Source organism: Ascaphus truei, chromosome 5 (assembly GCF_040206685.1).
Source record: "Ascaphus truei isolate aAscTru1 chromosome 5, aAscTru1.hap1, whole genome shotgun sequence".
NCBI classification, from domain to species: domain Eukaryota; kingdom Metazoa; phylum Chordata; class Amphibia; order Anura; family Ascaphidae; genus Ascaphus; species Ascaphus truei.
The window spans coordinates 98,643,535-98,658,075 of NC_134487.1; the positions used below are offsets into that span (position 1 = coordinate 98,643,535).

General features: G+C 41.2%; 1 protein-coding gene across 1 annotated transcript in view; it reads right to left on the reverse strand.

Annotated features, from left to right (window-relative positions):
- The window catches only part of NUP107 (nucleoporin 107), a 50,423-nt gene extending 40,597 nt beyond the window's left edge, over positions 1 to 9,826 (reverse strand). Inside the window, exons 1-6 of the mRNA XM_075600299.1 lie at positions 9,698 to 9,826; positions 5,424 to 5,509; positions 4,622 to 4,699; positions 1,302 to 1,417; positions 1,048 to 1,192; positions 119 to 222 (exon numbers count right to left, since the gene is read on the reverse strand). Coding sequence (XP_075456414.1) covers positions 119 to 222; positions 1,048 to 1,192; positions 1,302 to 1,417; positions 4,622 to 4,699; positions 5,424 to 5,509; positions 9,698 to 9,705 — 537 coding nt within the window. The 5' untranslated portion in view covers positions 9,706 to 9,826. The remainder of the gene's footprint in view (positions 1 to 118; positions 223 to 1,047; positions 1,193 to 1,301; positions 1,418 to 4,621; positions 4,700 to 5,423; positions 5,510 to 9,697) is intronic.
- Between the last annotated feature and the right edge of the window lie 4,715 nt (positions 9,827 to 14,541).

Sequence of the window (14,541 nt, forward strand, 5' to 3'; positions counted from 1 at the left end):
ATATCCATTACGTTTTCCATCAATAATCCAAATAATAATTGTATGTCCATAAACCCTGAGAAGGTAAAACCCCAGCAGCTTTGAATCAGACCGTATGCTCTGATCCTAAATCATTTACCTGCTCGCTGCATGTAGCTTCATACTCTTCTATCAGTTCGAAGACTGCAGTGGAAGAATGCTTCAGATATGAATGCAGAAAATCAGAATACATACTCATCGTCGCTACAAAGTGCAGAGTTGGAGACAAGGAGAGAGAATGAATCGATAGAGGTTTATTAAAACAGGGAAAAGTTTCAAGAAAATCGATGTTATAATCAGAGGATGGGGGTATGTTGGTATATATTATTCAGCATTTCCTAACGTGAACGTGACTTAAAAAGGTACAATCCATGGTCGCTCACACAACCTGCATTTTGTAAAGAATGTTACCAATTGTCTCCCACAAGGGGGTTGTGCCTTTGCAAACACATGAATATCAAACAAAAAAGGGAGTAGCCACTGGAAATCAAACCCATCCAATGTCTCAGCTCACCATGTTTACTATCCAACTTAGAAAAACCTGTAAATACTTATAGGCATCAAAAGTAGATTAAAAAAAGGCAATCACCCAGCATTACCCCCTTAAACAGGTTACTGTCATTTGTACATTTTGGCCAAAAGAGAAACTTCCCCTTAAAATAAAAAGCATCCGAAGTAAGGTAAAAATATAATGAACAATGGAAAACATCCTAATGTAACAGGCAGTTAAGTCTGCTTAAGGCTCAGCTGCAGTATATCAGCCAGTTGTTTATTCAGATCTTTAAAAAGCATGAAGACGGCTTCAAATTGCTATGCAAAGAGGCTTCTATTTATACTAGAAGATTTTACGTTGGCAAAGAAAAACTGCCATGTACCGGTCGGTGCTGGAGGACTAGCAATACCAAGCTGCTCAGCACACTGCAGGAATATGCAGCTGCGAAGTCCAAGTAACTTTTGTGCATCGACCTCCAACACCTGCTCTACTACAGCAGCTCAGGAGCTCTGTGTGTACCAAGATCTACCAGTTACCTGCTTCTCCTGGGTCCTCCTCACGAAGCATGACTGCACTGAGAGTGACATCCTCTGTGAAGCTGACAGGTTCCATGGTGGAAAACACTCCCGTGCGCTGAGGAGAATAAGAGGTCGTCCAAGCACTGTCATCTAGGTTCGACATCTAAAACACAAACATTAAAAGCAGGTTATTGTTTGTTACTACAACAGGTTTAAATCTTTAACTAGATGTCCAAACGACATGTATAGTTTACGATGGAGCAATATCATACCATAGACAGGTTCCCCAAGCGCCCGGGTGTCTGTAGCAAGCGAGGGGACTTCCCCACTGTTCCCAATATTGCAGACAGATCTGGTGGCCTTGTAGCACTCCATGGCTGTGGAGTCACTGACGAGAAAGAAAAAAAATGGCCGTTCAAAAACAACCAACCAGCAAGTCCAAAGCAGCAACCCCAATGAGTTGACCTCCTCTGGGGATACACAGCTTTATTTTTTTTTAAGATCTGGGACCCCCAGCTCCTGAAATACTAGCTGGTTTAAATTACTGGTGTTCACTCTGAACATTTAAATGGCAGTACAAAAAGGAGGCAGAACCTGGAAGAATTGGCAGCCATAGTGAATTTCTGATAGAAAGAACACAGGCAAGAAAGCCAGAAAATATCTTGGGCGCTCCAAGGCTAAAATACAATGTGGTTCAGCAGTGGAGGACTCATTGGTTCCAAAGCTGTAAAAGAAAAAAATATTAGGTGGGACGGCTGCTTTAAAGCAGCAGACCAAGCAATATCCTACGTGTGGCCGTTTTTTTTTTTTTTTTTTTATAAATCAGTTCTGGACTATGAGAATATACTTGCAGCATTATTTTGTTAAACTAAATGATATTTTTAATGTATTAGTATGTAGCAAGCATTTTTTATTTCTATAGCAACCATTTACAAAGTCACATCCCCTTCCGAAACAGGCTCTGGCACACCCGTTTTTGAGCCCTGCCCTCTGTCTAGCAGTGCACCAATTGTATTTGGTGACTGCCTGTTCACATGATCTTCCCCACAGAACTTTGCATCTTGGGTCCTCTTCTGCTGCACTGACAGCCATTTAGTTAACCCCCCCCCCCCCCGCCAAATCTTCAACGATCGATCACAGGAGACCGGATCGAGCAGTAACTTAGCTAATAACTCATCGTAGTGTGGACTGTACTGATGCATATATTAAAAGGGGGGGAACATACAATTTTTTTTAAAAAAAGGCAGCTTGAACTGCTGCTTTAAAGCAAAACACAGAAGCCTGTGTTTGAGGTTAATTTGCACATTAGCATCTTGCCCACAAATCTTGTTCTTGAACAAACACACACAAAAAAAAAAAAAGAAGATAAATGTTTTCATATTTAGTTTCTGAAGTCACCATGTAAACCTTTACACTGCATTTAACTATGGGGAGAGCTCAATTTTAACCTACCAGACACTTATTTTAACCACATATCTCCCAAAGAAAGCATTTGAAATGACAAGAAGATCTCAAAGATTAAATAAATTAATGGGGACGGGCACGTCATTCTGCTTTATAAATCTACAGTCACTCCAAGATTCTCCCCCCTCCCTTCCCTCCCCCCGACACCCTGAAGTCATGTCTGTCTGTTTGTCAAGTCTGTCATGTTAGTTTCATTCAATGTATTGGAAAAACGGAATTGGTGATTTTACGAGAGCCTATGGATTGTGTTATAATGTATGTACTGGATCACCTAATAAAATCAAAGTTATGAAAAAAAAAAAATCTAGTCACCCTCCACTTTTTTGTGGATCGCGTCCACTTTAGCCACAAGGTGAAGAACTGTTCATGCATTTTCTTTTTCCACACAAATACAGGTGCAACTGCCGTTTCTCGACCGCATCACGGAACAAAAGTGCAGCCATCTCTCTGGGTTCTCAGGTGACATTCTATCTATATTCCATCTATTCGCGGATAGTAGTTGAGTTTGCGCGAGTTGTCCCTCCTGTATTTAGTGGTCAGACAGAATTATTTGTGTGGTTGCAGTTCAGTTAGTGTCCGGCAGATGGCAAAGTGAAGGTCTTTGCCTATTGGGGACATTGAGTATACAGTATATGTACTGTAGCATCCAATGTCTTAAAACAGGTGTCTTTAAGGCCAGATAAAAAAGCATGGACATTACACGAATCCACTGTTAAATGACCTTGGTCACTCAAGACCATGTCAAATGTAGGCGTTTCACATTTTATTACAAAACAGAATGTTAAGTACGTTATTTAACATTGTGTTCACTGCCGACTGTTGCACGGGACATACGATATCAACTCATTTTAGTAGACCCCAGTGCAGTTTCTCATACATGATATTTTCTGCTATTAAAGCTGGGACATATACCAAGGCGACTGTATCTGAGATCTAAGACAAGTATGAATACTTCAAAAAGTCACCAAACCCGTATGGTTGGAAGAATTCTATACGGCATAATTTATCAATGAATCATTGCTTTACAAGAACACCCCCGCGTGCAGGCAGCACAAGAGGTTGTTGGTCACTGCACCCATCTTTTGCAGGTATGTTTGATCATGGCAGCTTCAAAAGGAGAAAGATCGGGACCAACAGATTGAATAATAATACTTCCCAAGCCTCCAATGTGTGCACCATCGGCTTACCAGCATGGAGTACCTGCCTCAATATCAATACTACTAAAATTATGGTCCAACTGGCACTGAAAACCTGATGAACCTACATCCTGGCTACCTGCGCCTACCTGAGTACCAGCCTCAGACGGATTATACTTGTATGGCTCCGTCTGCCTACCTGTCCCAAAATCATCAGCAGGGACCAAAACAGCTCTTCCTTTACAAGCCAAGATGTCCAAGAACCAGTCAGTTCGACAAAAAAAAAAAGAACATTTTAAATTTGGAAGAAGAGACTTTGTATTTTTGTATTATTCATTCTTACTTTATTATGATGTGCAAATAAAATATTTTATTCTCTAAAAATACTTTTTGGTGTATTCAAGTATTTACTATTTAGACTTAAATAAAATACATACAGTACTAAACATCTGTGTGATATCGGTTCGTGCACACATGAACGGGAATAAGAGACAGGGTTGTTTCAATTAGATTTTAAAGACACAATAACTCATGGTCGCCGACTTGCATTTCTGGCGAGTACTGCAGACAACGCTAAATGTAATTTCTGCCCTCTTTCAAAATACGGTCAAATTACTGCTAAATCGTATGAAAAGAATTTTCACGGCACAGATGGGCGTTGATTGGGATGCCGCTCGGAACATGTGCGGAAAATGGTCGAGAACCCGAAATTTGCACCTGTAGTTGTTGCCATGAATCGGATTTTCTTAATGGAAGTTGTCTTATTGCACAGAAATATGAACTGTATTTGTGAGAAAACCGCCTCCAGTTTCTTTATGAGGTGCTACAAGGAGAAGAGGTGACAGTGTAGCCCAGATCTGGTATACTTTTCAAGCAAACTGATGAAGACTTTTCTTGGCAAGTTAGAGAAACCAACAACAGAGAAAAGTTAAATAAAAATAGTTTGCAAACGTAGAAAATAAATCTAGCTTCCATCTCTTAAAACATCTTACGGTGCTGTCGGAGCAGGGATCCAGGTGTCCGAGCGATGTTACTTCTGGTTGGGGTGGGGGCACTCCAGTTCTCCTCAACTGAGGTGAAGGGTTAAGAAAAACAACAAAGGTTTTGAATATGCATTTAGATGACTAAAGAAGATGCTTGGTCTCGATTTACCATTCATACACCAATCCCAGGCTGAAGGAGCAGCTCAGAGAGTAAAGGTACCGACTATGATAACAATGATACGGACTTTGAAGCAGACAAGCCCCCTTGTGAACTTGGGTAAGCCACTTTATCTCCGTGCCTCAGGCACCAAAAGTTAGATTGTAAGCTCTACGGGCAGGGACACGTCTGCTAAAATTCTATGTACAGCGCTGTGCACACTGTCAGCATTATACAACAAAAAAGTATTTGTATTATGATATTATACAAGTGCGCATGTGTGTAAAAATAGATAGATAGAAAGACAGAGACACACACAGGCAAAAATATATTGGCGCTTCACTAAAAATGTCAACTTGCCTGGGTGCAAACTGCAAAAGATGGGGTTAGAAACAAGTGAAAGCAGGCACTCCAGCACTGGGAAAAATAAATAACGTTCATTGCAAAAGGATCGACAAGATGTAAAAATGAGGAATAGATAAGACTACTTAAAGAGACCCCCTGTTGAAAGATAGGTGTCGTTACATACAGAGGTCAAGTTTCTGTGCTGGACATCAGCAGATGTTGTGCAGGGTGTGATCAAAAAGAAATGTTTTTTTGCTGTAAAGGAGTTTAAACGACTGCAAATGTGCCACACGGCAGAGAAAAGGATACTGGTAACCCTCCTGCTGGAGCTGCGGCGGGCGGCTCTGGAAATCTCAGCATCCCGAACAACCGGCGACGCCATCTCATGTGTTCGCCTGAAAGAAAGAGAGCAGTGTACATTACTCCATCCTGTATGTCCTGAGCCTGTACATCCCTGCGGACTCGAAACGCAGTCCCTCTACACTACAACTATTCACATCCGGCAGCTCCCCCACCCCCCCACATATTGCAGCATTATGTACCGGCAACAAAAACACCAGGACAACTAACATGCCCCCAACACATCTGGTCTTAACTTTGAATTCATATTTCCTGAAAATATTTCACACGTGTAAAATTAATTTGGTTTCTTACCACTTAAGAAATACTTAGCATTGCAAGAAAGCCCAAAACACTTTCTGCAATTCCATCACAGTGTACTCCAGGTACCATCAAATGGATTGCAAGCTCTTCAGGACAGGGAATAATTGTGTCTATGCTGAAGTAGTTTATATAGTACCGCTTAAAGTAAGCCTAAAATGCCATTGCTGTTGAGGTACGGTAAATAATATTTGTAGGGTTCAAAATAGTTGCATTTTAATGTCTCCCTCAATTTATTCACACGGATCATCAAATTCGTATCAGTTTCCCAAAAGTTTTGCATGGATTCACTCTAAGGCCTCGATCAAACGGGCTGCTACACGGGCGCGCGAAGCCTTTGTCTGCTGGGCGATGTGTGAACATCCCCAGCAGACAGAATGATGCGATTGGGGGCGTTACAAAAAAATAAAAGTGTGTGCGTTTGTGATTGGCTGGCGAAGTACACGTGACGCGGCTGCCGCTTGAAATTTCGACTTCAGTTGAAAGCTCGAGTTGCAGCCGCAACAACGTCGCACTTCTCCGCCGAGGGTCGTTTTCTGTTTGAAAACTCCCACAGAACCCCGCGAAAGAGTGCTGTGTGAGCGAGGCCGTGGAAAGCACTCCCTCCCGTGACCAAAGGGAACTAATGGTAGAGGCTTGTTAAGTAGGATAAATGTGGATGAGCGATAAAAAAAAAAAAAAAAACAGACAAGTCTAGATATTTCTTCTTTCAATGTCCCCAAAATGTGGTAACCCAATGCTTTAATTTAAAGTGTTGACTAATCGCTTGTGACATGATGTTTATTAGCTTTTTGTGCAGTTAAGTCAATTTGTTGGTTCAGATTTTTTTCTCTTTGGTTGTTTGGTTCAAAACGTATTATGCTGCCATCATTGGCTAAAGAGATAAAATGGAAACAATAATAATAACCAGACAGCAAGAAAATGTTACTTTAAGGGTGATTTTATCTTTTGAAGGAACCTAATTACATTGATAGGTTAGTCATCAACAAGTCAACATGATCCTGAGAAAAATTTGCAAGACCACTTTTTAAAAAGCAATATCTCAGTCGTAAAAGTAACAACAGATTGAGACCTGTGCAACGAATGAGGCTCTAGAGGTCTATAAGATTACAGTATCAGAAACGCAGAAGCATCAATCCAAGCGAGAGATTTAACACCACTTCTTGTTCGCAAGCAAGTATATACAAATAAATACGTTGGTAATATATTTGCATATACAGTAGTAAATTGTACAAGAGTCTCCTTGGGAGGCTTCACTTGCACGGAAGCTCCCCTATCCAGCACTGATGTAACCAATAACGTGCATCTATTTCCAGGTGCCACATGCTGGGGGTGGGTCAATGTATTCAACGATGATGTACCCCATTATGCGCTCTCTTAATCAAGTATGGGGCCACTTTTCACCACACACTGATGATAAGCTGTATTTAACCTATTCCCTCCGAGAATTTGCTGCTAAATAAAAGCTGCAGTTCAGTCTTTTTTTTTTTTAATTTATTTTTTTACTTCAATAGTTTCATGTGGGCAATCTCTAATTACCTAAAGAACTGTATAGCTGCAGGTCAATTCGTTCTCCATGTATTGATCGGCGAAATTTGGTGACAATTAGTGAAGGGATCTGTTTTTCTTCTGCTTCTGTCTCAGTGGAAGCTCATGAATATTCATGAGCACTCCTGCACTGACATGTGCTAGAGGGAGGGCAGGGCTGACAAAGGGGTGTGCCAGGGCTTGTGTCAGGACATGAAGGGGCAGTGGCTTAGCAAATGGCTGTTAAAATAGAATACAAGAAAATTGGTCTTTCAACGTTGTTTTTTTAAAAACAGAAAATGCTAAAAGTATTTTTTCTTACTACAGAACTGATTTATTAAAAAAACACACATGCAGGATATTGACTGAACTGCAGCTTGAATAGGGATACAAGAGAAAATTCAACCTGCCCCGATCACCTCACACCTTCCACAAACCCTAGTAGGCGAGCTGGGACCAGTTTCCCCCGTTCCTAGTTTGGTACCAGAATTTTGCACTTGTTGCCACAAACACGAGCAGCTCACTTCATTTTTTATATTGCAATGCTTCAGGGGAAACTAAAAGCGGAGGCATCATAAATCACTTGATGTATATAACTATCTCCTGGCGCTACTCTGTAGAGCAGGGGTGGGGAACCTTTTTTTTGCGAAGGGCCATTTGGATATTTATAACATCGTTCGCGGGCCATACAGACACAGACAGGCACACAGCAGGCATGCATGCAGACAGACAGATCCCCCTCCCCCCTACCCCTGGTAGTTGCTGCTGCTGCTGGGGGGATCGTGTAGGGCGGCTGCTGGGGTAAGTGCGGGGGGAACTGCTGGGGAAGTGCGGGGACTGCTGCGGAGGGAGTGCGGGGGGGAAGTACGGTGGCTGCTGGGGCTAGTACAGTGGCTGCTGGGGATTGGGTAGGGCTGCCGGCGCCTCACATCACCTCCTCCCGATCGGGCGCGCGGCGGCCATTTAAAAAAAAAAATTAGCGTGACCCCGGTTATAGCAGTTGCCTTAGCAAGGCCAGACCAAATGATTTCGGGGGCCTTATATGGCCCTCGGGTCTGACGTTCCCCACCCCTGCTGTAGAAATATCTACTATAAAAGTGCAACTAATACATTCATTGTTATAATAGCATCCAGTGAAAAAAGGTTAAAGCATATAAATCTATAATAAATGTGCACATATACAAGATGTACAAAGTGGCAAAACTGCTGTGTGCAACTAAATATCTAACGAATATTGATATAAATATCTACATACAGTATATACCAGTGTTGTATATCCATTAACATGTGCAGCTCATTTGACTACAGGCTTAAAAAAAAAATCCAAAGTAAAGAGATACAAACTGGGTGGAAGAGGAGTAAAGAAAATCAACTGTGTAATATGTCTAAAATAGATCAATATATTTAGCAGTAAGTTGATATTGCACTCACAAACAGCTTCAAGTAAGCATACGGGTCGCCGTTTTCATGGGGATGCATTGACTGTCAATTGGTTCCTGATGTTTCTCTCAGGATGTAGATCCGCGTTCTCCCTGCAGCATGGATCCTTGTTGAGTGTCAGCTCAGCAGTCCGTCCTACGCATTTCACCAATAACATTGGCTTCCTCAGGAATCCCTGGGGCAGCAACTGCTACTGGTGAAACGCATCGGAGAGCGGGACCAACAAGGGGAGAACACGCAGAGACGGTCTGTGACGTAACTCCAAGTTGGAGCGTCTGAAAATTCTGCTGTGAACCGGAAGGTACCAAGGAGCCGACGCAGCAAGGAGCCATGCTGCAGGGAGAATGTGGAGCTGGAGAGAAAATCACGGTCCAACTGATGGACAGTCCCCGCCGCACCTCCACGAAAATACTGTGACCCATATGCTTACGTGAAACTGATGTTTGTGGGTGCAATACCTGCTTGCTGCTAAATATATTAATCTATTTTAGACATATTACACTAATGTTTTTCATCTTATTCCCCCCTTCCTCCATTGGTGTTGTGTGTTTGTGTGGCTGTATGTTGGGTAATCAGAGAGGTTTGCGCACACATCTTCAGTTTGGATCCTAAATCACTTGCTGTCTTCATGGAGTGCCACAGTCATAGCAGTATCATCAACCCGTCAAGGATATTTAAGAAGGGGAAGTTATTGGGATGAAGGAACAAAAGTAGTATGATGTAGCCTCCCTGATAAGTAAACTTCTATAATCAGGCCCGTTTATTTTCCTGCCAGAGGTGCCTGCAAGGGCAGGAAGAGGGATCATTTATGTAGTGGGTCCAGCATAGTTTTTTTAAGCACACCCCGGCGAGAAGTATATGTGCATGCAAATGCAGCACACATCATGGTACAGGCGGGTCCTGCATGTGATGCACACAGCACGTGCCTGTCTCCAGTGTACACTGCCGCCTCTCACCTGTCCATCTCCGCCACGCGCACTCAGCCTCACGCCCTCACTCCTTCCCGCTTGGCGGAACTTTCGTTTTTTTTTTTTTTAATCCCGTTTTCTTTTTCGAACCAGTGAGAAGCGATGTTTACCGGAAGCTGTCAAAACTCCTGCGTCATATTTCCGGAAATCCGCCTACGGACTGGTGAAGGCGCATAAGGCGGCCATCTTTGGTTGGGGCAAACGTCAGTGAGTGGGTGCTGGGGTGGCGCAAGTATGTTTAATATCACGGTTGAGAACAAAGAACCGGAGTAGGCATTAAAACTACCCTTTATTTATTTATACACCCATGGATTTGGTGCTTCTTACTAATTTAATTGGTAAGAGTCACTAAGGTTTTTTTTTGTAACGCGTACGGAGATCACTGGGCCTTGTGCCCGTATCAAACATGGCTGCTGCTGGGGCTTGCCGTTCAGTGACGTTGCTGGCGTGTGCTCGAGGAGTTCGACGTTCCGCAGACATCCCAGGGGAGTGGGAGGAGCAGAGATGCTGGGTGTGAAGTGCCAGTCACTGATGTACACATGTCCGTGGATCCTGGAGGTTTACATCAACGCTACACACAGACACATATATATATATATATATATATATATATATATATATATATATATATATATATATATATATATATATATATATATATATATATATATATATATATATATATATATATATATATATATATATATATATATATATATATATATATATATATATATATATATATATATATATATATATATATATATATATATATATATATATATATATATATATATATATATATATATATATATATATATATATATAGCCCTGTTTGTATTCCTGTAAATTCGCGTGAATGTGATATATATATATATATATATATATATATATATATATATATATATATATTAAAAAAAAACAAATCAAACAGGGCCTCACGTGCTTCTTCTATATAAGAAGCTTGCCCTTTTCTAGTTATATGGGGCTACATCTGAGGAGAGGGAAACTCCTGTCACTGCAGTTGTTTTGTTTTTCTAATAACACTCCAGCCTTATATGCATTATGTACATGTTCTACATAAATGAATATTAATGTCTGCCTTTTACCTGGATTAATCCACTATGTTGGGAGTCCAGTGATTAAAATTAAGAATTTTTGACCTTTTCTGGCCAAAAGCACTGTTAATAAAATAGAAAGTAAGTCGCCTGTAAAATCTATGTGAAGGCATTTTTCCTATAGAAACAAATGTTGGCTTGTTAATAGCACCAGTCACTCCCACTTTATAATAAATGTGAACTCGTTTTTTTTTTAATGAGTGACTGAAAATTCCAAAGAATTGATCAGGTGTAAACTGGAAGCAAATATTTTCACTTCATATGTTTAAATCACATAATAAAATAATGCCAGGAATGTAATGTTGTACCTAATTTGCACACCTAAAATTAACATGAAGGGTCTGCATTAGAGGACAACGTTCACTTCATAACATTGAGTTGGGGGGGAGGGGGTGTAAAATCATTGTGTGTAAATAAATTGTGTGGCTGGAAATTTTTAGCCCAATAAGCAAGCTCTATACAAACACACAATAAGCACATACTGTACCATATACATATGTACCCACATAAGGCACAAATACCACACAGCATGCATAAACATACACTGTACAGTATGTCCCTATTACACACATACATGTAACGTGCAGGCTCAGGGAACTTCCTTTCCTTCCAATAGAATTTGCTGGGAGGTTGCTGACCCCAAAGAAGAAGCAGCCCGGACGTTGTAATCTATACAGAATCATCTATCATGTATGTGAAAAACACTCATTTTTATTTATACATTTTTTATTTTTTCATTTTTTACACCGATCTACGTTTTTTATTTTTATGTTTGATTTTCATATTTCATTTATTTTTAAACATTTTTTTGTGTGTTTTTTCACATAAATAGTATACATTTTTTATTAAGTTAATTTTTTATCAACATATTTTTTATATAATTTTGTATTTTTTTCACACTCACCATTGTTTTACAACCACCATCTGAGTTCCCATTTTATTTTTATACAATTGTATTCATACAGGTCATCTGTGTTCATTATTTTTGGCGGCTTGTTTGTTGTCAGGAGTCTACTGTGAGGCTAGTACACATTCAGGCGCTGTTGAATCTTTCAATCACTATATATATATATATATATATATATATATATATATATATATATAAAAACAATAGTATTTACCAGATGTAGGTCCGGAAAACAGAGACAGCACACAGCAAGGGAAGTCCAAAAACACTGTATTCAAGAGAAATACATGGCACTGCATCCAACGTTTCGGTCGTCCAAATGTGACCTTCCTCAGGGACGTGCAGTGAATGAGTGCCAGTGAAACACCATAAATACCCACATCAATCACAAGACAATTACACTCACCCGTGTGGGGGCCCAAAAACCCACGAAAACCGTGCTCGTGTGTCTCCTGTGGACCGCAGCCCCGTGCTGGAACGCACCGCCATCTTGTAAATTAATATATGGTCCCTTCCTTACTGACACTATGTACGGGATGCCTGTAAGCATCAAAAAGCACCTCTAGATGTCGACGCGCATACGCCCTACGGGTGGATGGACTAATACATCTAGCGCTTATCACTGCGCATGCTCTGGTAGACTTACATTCCCAATACAGGCTTGCTCGTGTTACGAATGCCTTCTCGCATGTGCCGGTACAATGTAAACAGACCTAGCTGTTTGCTCCACTGCGCATGCTCATGTCGTCCAAGGGCACAACTATTAAACAGGCTAACCAAATTGAGTGGCTGCCCGACAGGCACTGCGCATGCGCACAGCGCATGGTGTCGCCCCAAGCATAAGTCCGAGTGGAGGAGTGTATAAGACACCAACAGATGTGTCTATTACAATGTTTGTAGGTGACTCGGAGGAAAATGTACAATTGTACTTAAGGAATAAAACAGCATCAGGGCAGCGAGGCACAGAGGAGGCACACGACAAATAAGTGAAATACCCTCATATGCAATGGTATAACATGGTGAAGCAAATAATGCAGTATTTACTATCTGTATAAGAACGCTATAACCCATGCCTATATGTACATGATGTGTGCCAATTCACTATAGCACCCAATGTCATGCATATCCATAAATAAAACAAATATGAATACCACACCTGGGGGGGTTAATCACGTGAGGGAAATAATAAGTGCAAACAAAGGACGTGAGACAACATGAAAAAAAAACCAATGCATAATATACTGTAATCACAAAAATCATCCCAATTTTAGATCTTCATTGAGGCCAAAAGGTGCCACAGTCTTAAGTTCAAAAATGAGCCTTGCTTCACTCTGCAGCAGAAGTCTGTTCCTGTCCCCCCCTCGTACGGGCGCCGGGACCTGCAGGTTTGGCATACAGCGGAACGTTGCCAAAGAATGTTTTAAGTCTCTAAAGTGTTTAGCTACCGGAAGGCATTTGAACTCCTGGTCATCAACATCTGATTGTAACGCTTTGCGTATTGTGGACCGGTGAATAGCGATACGTTCTTTTAACATTCTCACTGTTTTTCCAATGTAAAACAAGCCACATGGGCATTTGATTAAATATATTACAAATTTGGACTCGCAATTGAGAAATTGTCGAATTTTGATCTTTACCCCACTGTGTGGGTGACAATACGAGGATCCAACCTGCATGTATTGACAGTTCGTACACCCCTTACATTTGTAGGAGCCAGGTTTCTGGGTCAGCCATGTTTTCGTTTTAGCATATTTATCCACTGGGTCAGCTTGTGTGATCATGTCACCAACTGACGGGCCTCGTCGGAAGCAGAAAAGGGGTGGCTCCTGGAAAAATTGTCCTATCCTATCATCATTGGCTAGAACATGCCAGTTCTGTTTCACACTTCGTTGGATGAACGTTGACGCCATACTAAACGTGCTGATCACATTAAATCTGCTGCTTTGTTCCTCCCGTGGACGGCTGCTGGATAACGCATTTTGATCCAGTGCTTTAACCCGCTCTAGTGCACTCTTGACATCTGTCTGGCTGTATCCCCTGTTTAGGAACCTTGTTGCCATGGTCATCAGAGCTTCATCCATCTTGTCTGGATCACTGGTAATCCGTTTTACCCTCAGGAGTTGAGAATAGGGTAAACCTTTTTTCAGCGGGACGGGGTGGTGGCTGGACGCATGTATTCTTGTCCGTTATTTTGTGATAGAGCCTCGTGGCCAGTGTGCCTTCTGCTTTGTACACCATAGTATCAAGAAATGGAATTTCAAAATCACTGTAACATAATGTTAATCTTATCTTGGATGGGATGTGGTTTAGATATTCCACAAAGACCTTCAGTTCTGTATTGTCCCCACTCCATATGATGAAGATGTCATCAATGTACCGCAGATACTTTAGAATATGGTGTGCATATGGGGCATCGTGTAGAATATGGGTATGTTCGTATACATCCATATAGAGATTGGCATACGAGGGTGCCATGTTGGAGCCCATGGCCGTCCCGCTCAATTGTAAATAACACGTCCTCTCAAACCTGAAAATTTTTTTTTTCAAAATTACTTCCACAAGTAATAGTAAGAACTCCGATGGTGGACCCATGGTAATAGTTTTATTCGACAATTTACTGCAAATTGCATCCACGCCCTCCCTATGAGGGATATTCGTATAGAGGCTCGTTACATCGAGTGTAACCAATAAACACTTGGAAGAATCAAAAGTCAAGTTATTAATGTGTGCCATAAAGTCTATCGTATCCTTCACATATGAAGCCATATCTGTAACCAGTGGCTGTAATTAAAAATCCACATACTGCG